Source organism: Schistocerca americana, chromosome 5 (genome assembly GCF_021461395.2).
Source record: "Schistocerca americana isolate TAMUIC-IGC-003095 chromosome 5, iqSchAmer2.1, whole genome shotgun sequence".
In the NCBI taxonomy this organism is placed as follows: domain Eukaryota; kingdom Metazoa; phylum Arthropoda; class Insecta; order Orthoptera; family Acrididae; genus Schistocerca; species Schistocerca americana.
The window spans coordinates 682,199,212-682,217,703 of record NC_060123.1 but is presented as its reverse complement, the minus strand read 5'-3'; the positions used below and the strand labels follow the sequence as shown (position 1 = coordinate 682,217,703).

Sequence of the window (18,492 nt, the reverse complement as noted above, 5' to 3'; positions counted from 1 at the left end):
GGCTGTATTGGTGGAGCCAACGACCCTCGCCAGTGGCCAAGTCCTAACGTTTCCAAGTCTCCAGTACATCAGCTTAGGCGACTCCGCAGTGGCTCTCAGCGTCGATGCCTGGCGATGGAGACTTCGGATCTTGATCTCAATTTGACTTCCAATCGTAATGTCGATTACAAGTAAGCCTCATAGTACCATGTTTTTTGTTTCTCACTGAATTTTGATTTGCTCGATTCCAGATCTTGTGAGCACCGTCTGATCCAACTGATACTTGCAAAATACTTATCTCCTTTCCCTGACTGATTAACCAATGACTTGTGTCCTACCATCTACCATCGTGTGCCGAATTTGGCTCTTTCGCTAGGCAATGAGGAGTTGTCAATGTCTGGTGTCTCTTTCTAACTTAGAATTTATGTATATTGGCAGTAGCTGTCACTGGCCAGTGGCCAGTGACAGTCGAAACTCCTCCCTCCCACGGGCCTTTCAAGAATCTGGCGCTAAGGACGGCTCTCTCTTACGGCTTCTAGCATGCCCGTATCCATTTCAACCTCACAGGGTGCTTCTAACATTTTCCAAAAACTTCACTGCATGTTAATATGAATTAAGAGTAAGACAATAGAAAGGCTGCATTAGCTGCTTACCGACAATGGCTTGCAGTGTGACGCATTATTTTTATTGACGTGAATTAAGTATTCCGATCAAGTGGGGTTTTGATTACTGATTTGCACATTTTACGAGACTGTTTCCAGAAAAACTGTTCCGTAATAGTACCAGCTGGTAAAATACCCGAAAAGCATTCTCGGTGAATAGTGGGAAATTGTGAACACTACGTACGGAAATCCGCTCATTTTGTACACTACCCCAGTAGATTACGGCTATAAGATACGGACATTGTGGTAAGTTTCAAATGGTTCAAATGGCTCTGAGCATTATGGGACTTAGCACCTGAGGTCATCAGACCCCTAGACTTAGAAAAACTTAAAACTAACTAACCTAAGTACATCACAAATTCCCGAGACAGGATTCGAACCTGCGACAGTAGCAGCAGCGCGGTTCCAGACTGAAGCGCCTATAACCGATCGGCCTCAACGGCCGGCTGGTAAGTTTCGATACATTCTCCCTCCTTACAACAGTCCCATATTGTAAACCCTTCGAACTTACCGTAGGAAAGTTATACGAATGTTTGAGTGACATTTTAAGTCTGTTCCGATGTTGACTTTTTTCCTGTTTGATGAAAAATATTATGAATTATTCGATGGCATGTCGCCTGTTGTGGTTAACTTACATATGGGATAGTTTGAAGAAAAGGGACTACACTCCACGAAATTTAAACCAACTTGTTTCTATCTACACTCAGATGTATTATTGAGAGGAAAAACTGCAATAGTTCCAGGAACATCTAAACTATGTCCATTTTAATATATAATTCATGATGAACCTTGAGAAAGAGCACCAACTACCTTTTCCAGAAGTCTTACAAGAAAAAAAGAACGGAGGATTTCTGGGTTATAGTACATATAGGAAACCTACGCACGCTGACCTCTGTCTTTACGGCTCCAGCCATCACCTGTCACAAAAATTTCGTTGTTAAGGAGAGTGTTCTATGTAGCGCTAACAGTTTCAGACACGGAGAGCGTCGCTGAAGAATTGCAACACCTAAGAATAGTGTTCTGATGGAATGTGTACTCAAATAATAAAACTGGGGCGCGCAGGAGTCAAAACCAGTTTCGCCCGAGAAACACGCCTAGACTGGGACAGAGAAAGAGCACCCAGGTATCGCTTGACTACCTTTTACTGGCCCATTATCAGGAATGACATGTAGACTTCCAAGGAAACATTATTTCGTTTCCGTCTTCAAAGACAGGATTTTTTTTTTGTAATGTTAAAGACTATCTAGATCTCCGCAAGCAGAGTATGTACCACATACCGAGCGCCTATGGCAGGTCTTGCGAGGGGCAGGCTATTAAAACAATCGAGGAAAGATGCAAGGAACATCAGCGACACACCAGCTGAAACAAAGATGCAAATTTGCCGTTGTCGATCACTGCCTCGAATAAAGGCGTGAAACGAAACATAGTGAGGCCAGTATCGTGTTACGAACGGCAAGTTTCAGCGACAGTGTGAATAAGAAGTCTATCAAATAAAATTGGGAAACGTAATAAACAAGGGCGGAAGTAACAGTTTAAGCAAGTCTTGGGATCCGGCATTCAATTTATTTACATCTCACTGGCCATCACGTCCACCACGGATGGGACATGCTGACAGAATGTGCGTTTCAGGGAACATCAGTGCAGACCTTGAGGGGAAAAAAAGTCAAAGTGCGTAGCGAACCTCGGGAGTGCAACTCGGCCATAAACAGCGGCTGTACAGTTCACAGTTTGATTAAAGTCCCGGCTGCGAGGATACGTAACAGCAGTACTCGTAAGAGCTGAAGAGGATGGCTGTGTCGGCCATCGAAACGTACTACGGAAACAACAACACGGCTGAACATTCAGAAGAACACCGTTAATCAGTCAAGACCAGAAAATCTGAGACATTACAGTTTTAAATATTTTATTGTGGGGAATAAAAACTATGTATTTTCTTTCACTGCTTACTTTTATGTCTAACTAACTGCAATTGATACCGAAACAGAAATAACTTCATTCCCAGATGCTTAGGGTGGCACTCGATGCAAATTATGTACCCGCAAGTGTATCAGGTAACCATTAGGCAGCATCTGTATATTATCAGCAGGTATACATCACGGCAACATCGACTACCGCATTATGTCTGGGGATGAAATCGATTGTAACTAGAGACCTGACAAAACGTTAAATAAAAATATACCATCTTTCTGCTCCATAACAAGATATTTAATAGCCCACGTCCTCATCACCTCTTGTCCTATAGAAAACGTAACTCTGTGATCAGTTCGGGAACGGCAAATACTCATCGGCTACTGTGTCATCCTCTGTGTCATAATTTGGATCCTTTCGGAGGGACTCGGGGCCAGCACGTAGGGCATGGATGTGTTTGATGTCCTTAGGTTAGTTAGCTTTAAGTAGTTCTAAGTCTATGGGACTGACGACTGCTGATGTTAAGTCCCATAGTGCTTAGAGCCATTTAAACCATTTGAATCAGCACGTAGGTCTCGCAGCCATTGGTAGCTTGCAGTCGCTAGTTCTCATTGAAGAAGTTCCTCAGCTGGACTCATGACCCCGAGGGAAGTCCCAGGGAGAAGGTCCTCCGTTTGGCAGTCAGACGTTCTGACTGCTCAAGTACAGAGCTGGACTCAACGGTATCGGTGGTAGCAATGTTTTATGTCTTGGTATCAGTGAGAAATAACGTAACCAGTGTGGCATTGTAATAATGTTGAGTGAACTGTGTAGTGCGACATGTCGATACTCAGGTAAGGCGCCTTGGAGGAGACTGAATGTCGTTGGCTGCCCATCCTCTTTCCCTTTGTCAAATGGTTCAAATGGCTCTGAGCACTATGGGACTTAAATTCTGAGGTCATCAGTCCCCTAGACCTAGAACTACTTAAACCTAACTAACCTAAGGACATCACACACATCCATGCCCGAGGCAGGAATCGAACCTGCGACCGTAGCGGTCGCGCGGTTCCAGACTGAAGCGCCTAGAACCGCTTGGCCACTCCGGCCGGCCTTTCTCTGGGTACGGACCTAGTATATCTGTGGATATGGAGGCGTAATGTCTTTGGCTGTTCATCCTCCCCACCCCAACAATTTCTCTGCATAATAGAGTATTGTATGCCTGGATATGCAGCTGCAAAACACATTGACTGGTTTCGCCCCAACAGTTCCTACGGATGCGGAAGTAATATATCCAAACTGGACATGGAGCAGCGAATGTCTGGCTGTTCGTCTTCTCCACCCCATATACTTCCTCTGCATAGTGAGGTTATTTATGCGTGGATGCATCGGTGCAAAACTTACTACTGCTCATCATCTCCCCTTCTCCACTTCCTGTGGATATGAAGCTAGTGTATCTGTGGATATCGGGGGAGGCGCCAATCGCCTTATCTGTTCATCCTCTCTCGCACAACACTTCATCTATGCACTTAGGTAATATATCAGTGGATGGCCAGGCGCATTTTTTCCCTGGTGCTTCGGCAGATATTTCAAATCTAGTTTCTGCAGTGTGTAGCTGGAGTTGCCCAGGCGAGTACTGCTCACTAAGGCCGGTATTGCACTATCAAATATCTTTGTCAAAGATTTGACCAAATATGTGATCAAATATTCCGTCAAATATATTTGACAAAGATATTTGATGTAGCGCTAGAAGGGGTGTTACATGTCATCATATTTTTCGTCAAAGCTCAAGATGGCTGACAACAACAACTTGTTATTAACCGCAGCAGTTGCATGTACCACAATTGCACTGTGTGCACATGTGGAGGAGAATCAAGGGAAAAAAAGGAAACATACCTGGGTGAAGCCGTGGGTTTTACGACGGCACGATAAAAGCATTCAACAAAACTTGTTACGTGAGCTTATAGTGGCGGACGCCAAGTCGTACATCAATTACTTAAGAATGGATGGGTATACATTTCTGTACGTGCTCAATGAAATGTATCCTCATATCACAAAGCACAATATTCACTTAAGAACTGCTACATCTGCAGAAGACAGGCTCACTGTAACACTCCGATTCCTTGCTACAGGAGAGGGATAGGTTAGGTTAGGTCAGGTCAGGTCTCCAATCTTCTTAATCTATTTTTGTATCCAGCGTGCCTCACGTTGTAAAGCGTCTCATCAGCTTCAGACATCTCTATTAATTTTGTAGTTGTCGGCACACACCAAATGTATTTATCAGCAAAGTTTATAAAAACACTACACACGACAGAATACTGCAGCGATGCTAGCGCTCCACGTGGCAACACATCACATTGCAGTGAACAGAAGACAAGCGACTTCTTTGATCAAATCTACAGTGAGGCCGTAGATTTGATCAAATATTGGACGACATTTGACAAAGTTCCCTATTACACCATCAAATATCTTTGACAAAGTTATTGGCCAGGATATTTCACAAAGAAATTTGATAGTGTAATACCGGCCTAAGTCATGCAGGCGACGCCCAGCGTCATGGGAAAGCGTCGGTTTGTTTCGATTTGCAAATGAAATCATTTTTGAAGCTGAATTTTACGTGCTCATTCGGTAGAGCGGTCCCAAATGAGTTTACTGCGATATTTGTTTATCGCTATTAATTAACAGGGACAGTAAAACACCAAGAATAATCAGTACTCCAGTAGCAACTGAGCAGCGGCGTTGCTGCATGGCGATGGCAGTCATCGCGGGCCAGGGCGGGGCTGTCCGTGCTGGAGTACCTGTTATCCTTTGAGTTCTACTGCCCCAGTTCATTCATATATAGGAAGCAAATGTCTCATTAGACTAATGCAGCTTTAAAAATTTTATTTGTAACGGGAAACAAACCGACGCTTTCCGTCGACACTGTGCGTCGTATAAAAGACGTGATGAGCTGTTTCTTTTTGGTCTGATTCCAGCTGCACATTACGAAAACGAAATTGCAAATATCTTGGGAAATACGAGAGAAAATGCACCTGACGACTTTTAGAAGAGACACCTGTTATAAGTACAAAACTTCTTGGCTACTCGTCCTCTGCCGTCTTACAATACAACGGGTACGATGCTAACATATGTGTGAATGTGGGGGTGGCAGTATCTTTGGCTGTTCACCTTCTCCGCCGAACACTTTCGCCACTTAGTGACGTAATTTATCCGTGAATATAGGGGTGCAAAACTTACACTACTAGCCATTAAAATTGCTACACCACGAAGATGACGTGTTACAGACGCGAAATTTAACCGTCAGGAAGAAGATGCTGTGCTATACAAATGATTAGCTTTTCAGAGCATTTACACAAAGTTGGCGCCGGTGGTGACACCTACAACGATCCTACACGAGTTTCCAACCGAATTCTCATACACAAACACCAGTTGACCGGCGTTGCCTAGTGAAACGTTGTTGTGATGCCTCGTGTAAGAAGGAGAAATGCGTACCACGTTTCCGATTTTGATAAATGTTGGATTGTAGCCTATCGCGATTGCGGTTTATCGTATCGCGACATTGCTGCTCGCGTTGGTCGTGATCCAATGACTGTTAGCAGAATATGGAATCGGTGGGTTCAGGAGGGTAATACGAAAAGCCGAGCTGGATCCCAACGGCCTCGTATCACTACCAGTCGAGATCTACGTCTACACCCATACTCCGCAAGCCACCTGACAGTGTGTGGCGGAGGGTACCTTGAGTACCTCTATCGGTTCTCCCTTCTATTCCAGTCTCGTATTGTTCGAGAAAAGAAGGATTGTCGGTATGCCTCTGTGTGGGCTCTAATCTCCCTGATTATATCCTCATGGTCTCTTCGCGAGATATACGTAGGAGGGAGCAATATACTGCTTGACTCCTCGGTGAAGGTACGTTCTCGAAACTTCAACAAAAGCCCGTACCAAGCTACTGAGCGTCTCTCGTGCAGAGTCTTCCACTGGATTTTATCTCTCATCTCCGTAACGATTTCGCGATTACTAAATCATCCTGTAACGAAGCGCGCTGCTCTGCGTTGGATCTTCTCTATCTCTTCTATCAACCCTATCTGGTACGGATCCCACACTGGTGAGCAGTATTCAAGAAGGCATCTTATCCGCATGGCTGTAACGGGTCGTGCAGCCACATTTCGATCCCTGAGTCACCAGATGGGGACGTTTCCAAGACAATAACCATCTGCACGAACAGTTCGACGACGTTTGCAGCAGCATGGACTATCACCTCAGAGACTATGGCTGCGGTTACCCTTGACGCTGCATCACAGACAGGAGCGCCTGCGATGGTGTATTCAACGACGAACCTGAGTGCACGAATGGCAAAACGTCATTTTTTCGGATGAATGCAGGTTCTGTTTACAGCATCATGATGGTAGCATTCCGTGTTTGGCGACATCGCGGTGAACGCACATTGGAACCGTGTATTCGTCATGGCCATACTGGCGCATCACCCGGCGTGATGGTATGGGGTGCCATTGATTACACGTCTCGGTCACCTCTTGTTCGCATTGACGGCACTTTGAACAGTGGACGTTACATTCCAGATGTGTTACGACCCGTGGCTCTACCCTTCATTTCATCGCTGCGAAACCCTACATTTCAGCAGGCTAATGCACGACCGCATGTTGCAGGTCCTGTACGGGCCTTTGTGGATACAGAAAATGTTCGACTGCTGCCTTGGCCAGCATATTCTCCAGACCTCTCACCAATTGAAAACGTCTGGTCAATGGTGGGCGAGCAACTGGCTCGTCACAATACGCCAGTCACTATTCCTGATGAACTGTGGTGTCGTGTTGAAGCTGCATAGGCAGCTTACGCACCTCATCCTCTGCCCTCCTACACTTCCTATGCATACGAAGATAATGAAACAGTGAATACGAAGGTGCCCATCTCTTTCGCTGTTCATCCTCGCATGTTCTCCGTGAAGCTAACTGCTGTACCTTTGGATACGGTAGCGGCACGTACCTCCGGCAGAGGCTGCACCTCCTTGATGTGGAGGCCGCCCACCTCGACGATGGCGGGCACGGTGGGCCGCGGCTCGTTCACGCTGTGGTGGCTGTTGACCAGCACCAGGCTGGAGCTGCGCGCCACACTGCTGGCGGCCGGGGCGTCCGGCCCGAAGAAGTCGCGCGCCAGGGCGTCGATGGGCCGCTGCGAGAACCACCAGTCGCCGAGGCGCAGCGCCAAGTGCCACGCCGCGTTCTCCAGCCGCTCCAGGAACGAGAAGGGCGCCGTCATCGCCGCGTAGTAGCACTCGCTGTACGCCGGGTGGTCGGGGTTCCCCACCTGCTCTGCAGAAACCGCGGCACGTCTCAGCGCGGGCGCATAGTGAGCTTCACGCACTTACATCTTATTACAACTGCCTACCACTTAAACCACCATCCACTGACCTAAGGACATCACACATATCCATGCCCGAGGCAGGATTCGAACCTGCGACCGTAGCGGTCGAGCGGTTCCAGACTGTAACGCCTAGAACCGCTCGGCAACTCAGGCCGGCAGTCGTACTCAGACTGGCAGCTAGCACGTGGGCAGACAGAGTGAAACTGGAGATCAACAAAGCATCAGCCAGACGTGGGCAGAGAAGTGTCCTGCTTAGGATATCTGGAGCCTTAGCACCACCTCAGTGGTTGCACTGAGTGTGGTGCTCGGTATATGCCGCATAGATATCGCAATCAAATACAGATCAGCGGTGTACTGGTTAAAGACGGAAAGATTAGACAAGGTACACACAATAACTGGTGTACCGATAAGGACTATACAGCACCTTAAAAGATGGGGTTTGGATACAAGGTGAGTGGGATGTAAATGATAATGGACGTAGGCTGCACGATTTCCTTCCTGACATGCAGGGGCGGTTGACAATGAAATATATTGATCACAGTCGCTGTGTGGTACTTTTCTTAACCAGACACGGATCTTATCCCACGCACTTACACCGCGTGATTCCACGACAGACACTTAGTTGCACATGCAGTGAAGAAAGTTCCCCAGAAACCGATATCTTCTTCTGCGGACAATACGCGAACAACAGACATACACTAGACTTAGACGACACAGAAACAGACATACATGTATACACCGCAATGGAAATGGAAATGCCGTGTCGCTAGGGCCTCCTGTCGGGTAGACCGTTCGGCTGGTGAAAGTCTTTCGAGTTGAAGCCAGTTCGGCGACTTGCGTGTGGATGGGGATCAAATGACGACGATGAGCATAACACCCAGTCCCTGAGCGGAGGAAATCTCCAACCCAGCCGGGAATCGAACCCGGGCTGTTAGGCATGACATTCCGTCACGCTGACCATTCAGCTACCAGGGCCGGAATACACAACAGTAAGAGACAAGGAACAAAGTTCACAACCAAATTCGATGACAAACAGTATTTCAAAACAAGACATGAAGAGTATCTGCAGACACGACATGACAGATCTATCTACACGCAACGTAACATCAATCTCCAGAGGGTGGACAGCTGCACTCACAGTGACAGCGGAAAGACTGACACTGAAGACGATCAGGAGGAGAAAGACGAGATGTAACAGTAAATAAGTGTAAGGTGCCTTCAATCTAGCCACGAAAGCACCAAATGCTGTAACGGATGAGCACCTAAAGTTAATCCATAGCAGTAGCAATGTTGTTTCTCTTCTACTAACCAAAATTTTTTGTTGTGACTGGCGGTCAACAGCTCGAAGAAACCATTCCGAGGTATTCACCGTCAGTCACAATCGGTGACGGCACTAACAAATGTCTCCTCTATCCCATCATCTTTTTATATTCTTGTTGTTGTTGTTGTTGTTGTTGTGGTCTTCGCTCCTGAGACTGGTTTGAGGCAGCTCTCCATGCTACTCTATCCTGTGCAAGCTTCTTCATCTTCCAGTACCTGCTGCAACCTACATCCTGCTGCATCTGCTTAGTGTATTCATCTTTTGCTGTCCCTCTACGATTTTATCCTCCACGCTGCCCTCCAATACTAAATTGGTGATCCCTCTATGTCTCAGAACATGTCCTACCAACCGATCCCTTCTTCTAGTCAAGTTGTGCCACAAGCTCCTCTTCTCCCCATTTGTATTCAATACCTCCTCGTTAGTTATGTGATGTACCCATCTAATCTTCAGCATTCTTCTGTAGCACCGAAAGCTTCTATTCTCTTCTTGTCTAAACTATTTACCGTCCACGTTTCACTTCCATACATGGCTACACTCCATACAAATACTTTCAGAAACGACTTCCTGACCTTTAAATCTATACTCGATGTTAACAAATTTTTCTTCATCAGAAACGCTTTCCTTGCCATTTTATATCCTCTCTACTTCGACCATCATCAGTTATTTTGCTCTCCAAATAGCAAAACTCGTTTACTACTTTTAAGTGTCTCATTTCCTAATCTAATTGCCTCAGCATCACTCGCCTTAATTCGACTACATTCCATTATCCTCGTTTTGCTTTTGTTGATGTTCATCTTATATCCTCCTTTCAAGACACTGTCCATTCCGTTCAACTGCTCTTCCAAGTCCTTTGCTGTCTCTGGGAGAATTACAATGTCATCAGCGAACCGCAGAGTTTTTATTTCTTCTCCATGGATTTTAATACCTACTCCGAACTTTTCTTTTGTTTCCTTTACTGCTTGCTCAATATACAGATTGAATAACATTGGGGATAGGCTACAACCCTGTCTCACTCCCTTCTCAACCACTGCTTCCCTTTCATACCCCTCGACTCTTATAACTGCCATCTGGTTTCTGTACAAATTGTATTTAGCCTTTCGCTCCCTGTATTTTACCCCTGCCACCTTTAGAATTTGAAAGAGAATATTCCAATCAACATTGTCAAAATAATTACCGTCCTTGAATAAAAGGGTCATTTCTGTTGAGGATTCCTTTCAGTTACCTTCTGTATTATGCTCTTGACGTTCTTGCTATGTATGGTCCAATTTTCATCGCATTACGTTGCTTGGCAGTGACACATCATGCGAAAGCTACTTTCGTCCTTAAGTTCTGCACACCAGTGTATTTCAGCACACAGGGAGTGCAGTCTGCAGATGTCATCTGTAGCACTTAAGAGGCCCATCAGTCAAACAGATCAGTGCGTGCCTGAGCATTGTCCTGAAAAATGATGGTCAGGTCCAGCAGAAAGTGTCATCACTTCTGGTCGTAGGTTGTGTTTCAAAAATGAACAGCATAGGGAAATAAGTAATGACACTTTCTGCGGGACATGACCATCATTTTGCAGGACAATGCTCAAGCACGTACTGATTTGTTTGACTGATGGGGCTGCTAAGTGCTATACCATCTACTTTATTTATCGTATGGCAATACAGGCACATAAGAAAGAAACAGACAAATACCTAATATAACAAACGTTAATAATTGCAAACAAACATGACTAATATAACAAAGTTTAAGGATTACAAATAAACATCAAGTCTATTAATATAATCTATCGACTCTGGAGTTGCGAGCAGGAAGTCATCGGGGCTCCCATTATAGGCTCATCTGGAACACTCTTCAACAATGTGGCTGATGGTCATGCATTCTGGGTAACGCTAAATGAACTAGCACATACTGGCAGCCAGATAATCTGAGGATCTCCTGACTATAAGACACTTTCAGTAAGAGTTATGTCACCAGACAGACGACACGGCCCTTCTCAGGCCCCTCTGACCAGGAAACTCGGACCCGTGGTTCGAATTTGTCACATAAACATGCCATCTACTGCACTCCCCTTACTGAAGCCCTCGTAAGTTCAACTCGATTTCTAAACTGAGGGAAGCACTTCACGGCATTCGCTTCAGAGCTGCTGCGAATTCGTCGGGCAATAGGCCGCGCCGCTCGAACTGTGAACACAACTGTCACTGCTAAAAGTATCCTACGACTTCCACATTGATGGCAACACGTATCTATTTTGTACGAGCTGTAAGTAAATAGTTGCCTCGTATTTGCGATAAGTACCGGAAATAACAGCTAAACCTGAAATATGGAAGTTCGAAGAATTTCAGTTCATGTCCTTCACTACATGTGCCACAAAAACCATTATAGATTCATTTCTTGCATCGCTATTGCTATACTCCTCGCATGACGTGACTCACGAACATCTTCAGTCTTTGAATTTCTTTGGAACCTCTGTCAAAGTTTCGTCTGACTCGCACTATGTTAAGGAGCACTGAATCCTGCGCGCTGTCTCACAAGGGAACATCCACATCGCACCCCCCTCAGATTTAGTCATAACTTGGCACAGCGGATAGGCCTTGAAAAACTGAACACAGATCAATCGAGAAAACAGGAAGAAGTTGTGTGGAACTATGAAAAAAATAAGCAAAATATACAAACTGAGTAGTCCATACGCAAGATAGGCAATATCAAGGAGAGTGTGAGCTCAGGAGCGCCGTGGTCCTGTGGTTACGGTGAGCAGCTGGGGAACGAGAGGTCCTTGCTTCAAGTCTTCCCTCCAGTGAAAAGTTTACTTTCTTTATCTTCGCAAAATTATGGTCTGTCCGTTCGTTCATTGACGTCTCTGTTCACTGTAATCAGTTTAGTGCCTGTGTTCTGCGGCCGCACCGCAACACCGTGCGATTAGTAGACGAAAGGACGTGCTTCTCCAATGAGAACCGAAAACATTTGATCGCAAGGTCATAGGTCAACCGATTCCTCCATAGGAAAACACGTCTGATATATTCTATACGGCATGTGCGTCACATGGCAGGAATATGTTGTCGACCCACCTAACTTGTACACTTGGCGAATGGGTAAAAACATTCTTCTGCCTTGCCCGATTTAGGTTTTCTTGTGGATGTGATAATCACTCCCAAAAAAGTGATGAAAACATAAGAGTTTATCACATAAACTGCAACAAATGAATTGTCTGAAAATAAAAAATTAAACATTTCGCTCGAGGGAAGACTTGAACCAAAGACTACTCCTTCCACAGCTGCTCGTGCTAACCACGGGACCACAGCGCTCCTCCGCTCGCGCTCTCCTTGATGTAGCATATCTTGCACATGGACTACTCAGTTTGTATATTTTGCTTATTTTTTCATAGTTCCACACAAGTTCTTCCTGTTTTCTCGACTGATCTGTGTTCAGTTTTTCAAGGCCTATCCACTGTGCCAACTTATAACTAAATCTGAGGGGGGTGCGATGGGGGAGGTTCCCTTGTCAGAAGACTAACCTTATTTGGGAGATTGGCACGACAGCACTACACGCGGCGCGATTTGTTGGGTGAAGTGCTGGTAGGGGGAGGGGTGGGGGGGGTAGGGGGAAGCTACCTACCCCCGACATCCTGACAAGGAAAGCTCGTCGGTCGGTCGGTCAAAACTCCTAGACACGTCCAGTTTGTCGGTCGGTAGGTCGGTCGGTTGGTGCGTGTGTCTTGTGTAGGGCCTTTAAGATAGCTTCCCTGACACCAGGAAACGATGTAAACCGATGACGTGAATCCACACTCGGCAGTCAGCAGGCGACGCAGCGACTCACCCTGTCGTAGACCCAGGGGAAGGCGACGCTGGAGACGATGCCGACGAGCGGCGCGCGGAACACGTGGGCGAAGGGCACGAGGCAGTCGCCGTGGAAGATCTCGGCGATGACCAGGTCGTAGTGAGCGGGTGTGTCCCGCAGGGCGCGCAGCTGCGGCAGCGAAAGCACGCGCGAGCAGAAGTTGCTGTTCTCCTGCCAGTTGAGGACGGCCAGCGAGAGAGACTGGTACTCGCCCACCAGGTCCATCGTCACCTGCCGTAACGGGACGCACGCAAACAACTGTCACTTCTACCTGGCACACCGTCTACCAACGTTTGGTCGCGAAATTAAAGCTACCGTGAAAATGTGATGAAGTTTGGGGCAGATGTGTTGGGCAATATGTTTAGCATGCCCGTCGATTGTGTCACGTCACACTTTCCACTTCCGAGTACACTGTGAGCGCTTAAATATGCTTTGAGCAGTATTGTCGCCTGGCGACCGTGACATGCCTGCTGAGGGGTTTCGCCTGATTTCAGGCAGCCAACATAACGTAACTGTCACACATTTCCTCTTCTGTGACAGTGATCGGACGCTCAGTGCAGGGGCAACAACGAAGGTTCTGCAGCGTTTTCGATGGGAAGTGTTTGATCACCCACCACACGGCCCGGACTTTGCTCCCTCTGATTTTCATCTCTTGCTCACACAAGGTGCTGGCCATGACGGCATTTTGGCACAGCTCCAGATCAGCATAAGGATTTGGCAGAAACTGCAGGTGACTGCTCTCTATGATAAGCGAACAGGAAAGTTGGTACCAAGCTACAACAAATGTCTAAGTCGCAGTGGCAAATATGTAGATAAGTAGCTGGAAAGGGTAGCTAAATGCTGTAAATAAAACTTTTTTTATATTTTCTCTGTGGTTTCTATTTCACGACCGGTAAAATCGGCCTAGGACGTTTGTAGCAGGCAATTAGTCTCGCTGGGCTGCTGCAGACTGCACCACACATGACACGACAGGTGCATCAAGTTTTTCTTGGGAACTGACACCGGGCAGGCTGGCTCTGATCGCCGGTAATGCTGAGGCCCATTCCCCAGACTATGACATGGGGGCATCGGTTTTAGGTGAACCGAGGGCTGAGGAATCGACTTGGAAGGAAGTAAATATCTCTTTGCGATTCAGCACTTCATACTGGTGTGCCAGTAGCACCTGCTCATACAACTGTTCATCGTCCCAAAGCCTATCATAGAAAAACCTCGTAATAATGTCAGAGACACATTGGCATTGGTTGACCTTTCTTTGTCCTCCGCTAACTAAGCATCAGGTAATATAATATCACTTCTTCGTTGGTTTTTTATTGCACAAATGTAACGATTTTATACGATTAGCAAAGGCATCTTGAGAATCTCTCACATTAAAAGCCACAAATGACAAGTTACGAGGGCTGTTCAGGAAGTAATGTCCAATCGGTCGCGAATTGGAAATCACAGTGGAAATCAAAAGGTTTTATTTGTAAGATTTAGTTACACCTTCCAACTACTTTTCCACATAGTCACCGCTCTGACTGAGACATTTGTCGTAGCATTGTACCAACTTACCAAAAATTTCGTCAAAGAAGACAGCCTCTGCTCGCTACCAATTCTCTGCGTTGAACCGCAGCTTGTTTTCTTTGGCAAAATGTTGTCTCCATATCCATCGCTTCATGTGAGCTGAGAGGTACCTCCGAGGGAGCCAAGTCCTGGCTGTAAGGTGGGTGACGAAACACTTCCCATCAAAAACGCTGCAGGAGCCACCTCATTGCTCCTACAGTACGCGGACGAGGATTGTCATGAAGACGGAAACGCATGACAGCTACCTTGTGTGGGCTGCATGAATTCCGGTGAAATATCTCACAGGCACTCATACTTGGCGGTACATACCGTTTCCCAGGCTTCTTTAGGGGCTCACTGTGCGATCAGAATTGAAAAGAGCGACGTGATGCTACTGATGGCCACACTAGAGACACTGTCCAACACATCTACGAGAAGCTTCCTTGGATTTTTACTGTGGTTTCTATTTCGCGATCGATCGGGCCTTGCGTTCTGAATAGCCCTTGTGTCTTACATTTATCTTGTATTACTGTATCTTATGTTGAAGCTGTTTCACTACTATACTAGCTTATTACTACGTGTTATTGAGTTTATGGAGTTTATTTATTTTATAAACGATGACTGTATGGTCAGATCTATAACTTTTAGCTATTATTTCGAAAGATTATCTGCACTAACGCCAAGTAACGAATGCAGCTTCTTTTATTTGAAGCAGCGTGGGTCACAATTTCGTGCTTCTCTTTTATACTGGAATATATGACAAGATACAGTGCACTATGTCTTCTAAATATGAAATGTCTCACTTTTCTATACATGCATATATATGTCCTGTGAGATACTTCTCGTCTGTGTTTTTTTATCCGACAGATTTTCAAGATATCTTACACCCGAAAAGCGTTCAAATTGTTAAATTAATATAAAGGAAAACAAATCAAGTTACAGCATTACATTGTCTAGTGCAATTATGATAATTATTCTGCGTCATCCATTGATAAAATTGCTTGGGCGTTACCGTTAGTTGTTAGCTATCTCAAAAAAGACTGCATTCCATTGTTCACACACGTTTCAGGAAACGATCGGTGCAATAATTTGTGTTACACCAATTCCACACTCCTGTTTTCATCATATGCAGATGCAGAGGCTTTTGTTGTAAGTGGAGAAAGTTTTTAAAACTACACTTGATTGTTCTCTAGTTCATCTACCCCATTGTATCCACCACAAAAATAGGCATGTGCTGATAGTCTAGTGGTAAAGCCCGTGCCTGGAAATCTAAAGGCTGTGAGATCGAAACCCAGTCTTCCTTTAATCCAGCCTTAAACTCCCAATGATGTGACTATTCACCAGGAACGACATGTAGTTCGGTTTCCACCGTAAGCTGCCCCAGTAGGATTTCTGGGGTAGGTTAGAGACGCGCAAGTAGTCGAAGTGGAATCCAAGTGAAAGATTGGCAACAGCCAGCCTGTTACACTGACTTATTAATATTAATAGAAAAATAATAACATTTCAGGATGACTTTCTTTATCATGTATGGGGTGTCGGTTGCGCTGTTTAGTGTATCCCTACATGCTGTAGTTCCACTTCTGGTGAGCGAGAGAGAAGGCAAACAACCGATGTGCTCAAGCATATTAATTAATGGAAATGATAGTGCTGCCGCGAGGGGATTAGCCAAGCGGTCTAGGGCGCTGCAGTCATGGACTGTGAGGCTGGTCCCAGCGGAGGTTCGAGTCCTCCCTCGGGCATGGGTGTGTGTGTTTGTCCTTAGGATAATTTAGGTTAAGTAGTGTGTAAGCTTAGGGACTGATGACCTTAGCAGTTAAGTCCCATAAGATATCACACACATATGAACATAAATGATAGTGCTGCACAACGTAAACGTGTTACTGAATGACACTTAAAAGGAGTGGCACAGTCAATATGGTTACCACATCACGCACATGTATATATTAGTAAAAGGACGCCTCATCTAACACAAGCAAACTGTCGCTATTACAGTCAAGTTTATTATCAAAATGCAAAACACATGAGTTGTTAACCGAACATTTAATACTGGCAAAACACATGAGTTACCAACTACACATTTAATTCGTGGAGATATGTACCCTGTATGCATCTATGCAACTACTTGAAGGCAGATTGTTTATTGCCATACTCGTTTCGCTCCTTTTATTTGGGAATCATCATCAGTGGCGATTTCCATTGCTGTTAACTCATTCGTGAGGTCCTCGAGATGCATTCCTTAGTTTCCATACTCCAGCTGGCCGATTTAGGGCGTTTTTTTCACCCACATTTGCCACATCGAATATATAACTTGTACTTCTTGCAATGAACATATATGTTGACAAATGTGGTTGAAAGAACGCCAGAAATCGGCCAGCTGGAGTATGGAAACTAACGAATGCATCTCGAGGACCACACGGATGAGTTAACAGGGCTGGAAATCGCCACTGACGATGCTTCCCAAATAAAAGTAGCGAAACGCATATGGCAAAAACAAATTTCCTGCAGTTAGTTACATAGATGGTACATAACTCGACGACTATGAAGCAACTAAGGGAAAAACGGGAATCAGAAAACTGACGCGAACATTTAACACGTGCACAAGGGGTTCTAATGGTGAACTCTAACCTTGGTACAGGTGGGTGAGGACGATTAATGCAAAGCTACGCAAATAACACACGACGTGACTGTAAGCATGGTTAATAAATTACGGGCTGCACCCGCAAAAAATAGTTCTGAACATGAGTAAGGTTGCTAAAGTGCATATTGGAAGCAACTAACTGGGTGCGAAGCATTAAAGGTCAGCAACTGCAGTTTGAATACCGTGTCGCTACAGAATCGGTGACCGCAATGGTGATTCATCATACCAAACTCGTGGCATAAATTAGGAAAGCGGCGGCAGTTGCAGCTGGACATCCTGGGATCATTATTCAAATGGAGACATCTGTATGTACGAGAACAGGGCTCCCCATGTTAGTCGACCGATAACAAGTCTTCACACAGTTATCTCCCACCGGCAAGTGTTAATTTCAGGAACTCCTAGCAGCCAATGATTTCAGTGTAAGTGTCCTCAAACTTCACTTTTTCTGTCGGATCAGGGAACTCGCCGTCCAACAGAAGCAGACATTGCGAGTTCCGTCCAGTTAAACTTAAGCAAAAAATTAAATATCCTCATATTGTTTCGGATTTATGCTGTATCTCACCAACAGCGCTCTGGTGCTGGAAGGAAGGCAGAAAATCTGTGCCACTCCATGGTACAATTTCGAAACAGACCTATGACATGCTCGGCATCGGCGTATGGATGCAGATGAGGCAGTGAGATCCAATCAGATCGCTGGGTTCTGAAATTTCAAACAGAACATTGGTTTGTAGCATGGTTCATGAGGCAAGTGGCTTTTCACACCGTGGCTTCTGGAAAAGGGCACCTGGCTAGAAATTCCTTATCTACCTAAAACGCTCCTTTGATGCTGTGCTCTCCTCTGAGAGACGGCTGTCCCGTCCACCACCCGGATTGCGCAGTTGAGGGCGACAGAATGCTGTATCGGCTACTTGTGCTGAGATCCAGCGTTGGACTATGAACATTTTTGTGGTTTAGCCTGTTCCTTTTAAGAACACGCTTATCTTTTGCTAGGCAGCTCGCAGGGTCTCGATTCAGCAGACTCTTAACAGTATTAAAAAGAGAAGTGATAAGAAAGCAATGAATGTGACAGTTGCTGGATGTGATGAATCTGGCTTGCAATTATTATGCGGCGTCAGAGATCGACTACATTGATCAAGGGAATGAGAATAACACATTATGAAATATGTTGCGTGACATGCACGCAACAAATGCCAGCGCTGTTGGTGACGCAGTGCACTAGGGTTTCAGTTACGGTTTCTATGGAGCTGTGTGACCAGGCGCTACTGACACAG

The 18,492-nt window shown here is 45.6% G+C and overlaps 1 protein-coding gene across 1 annotated transcript in view; it reads right to left on the bottom strand.

Moving 5' to 3' along the window:
* The window catches only part of LOC124616162 (UDP-glucosyltransferase 2-like), a 52,761-nt gene that overhangs the window by 31,812 nt on the left and 2,457 nt on the right, over positions 1–18,492 (bottom strand). The window contains exons 2-3 of the mRNA XM_047144442.1: positions 13,021–13,272; positions 7,521–7,841 (exon numbers count right to left, since the gene is read on the bottom strand). Coding sequence (XP_047000398.1) covers positions 7,521–7,841; positions 13,021–13,272 — 573 coding nt within the window. The remainder of the gene's footprint in view (positions 1–7,520; positions 7,842–13,020; positions 13,273–18,492) is intronic.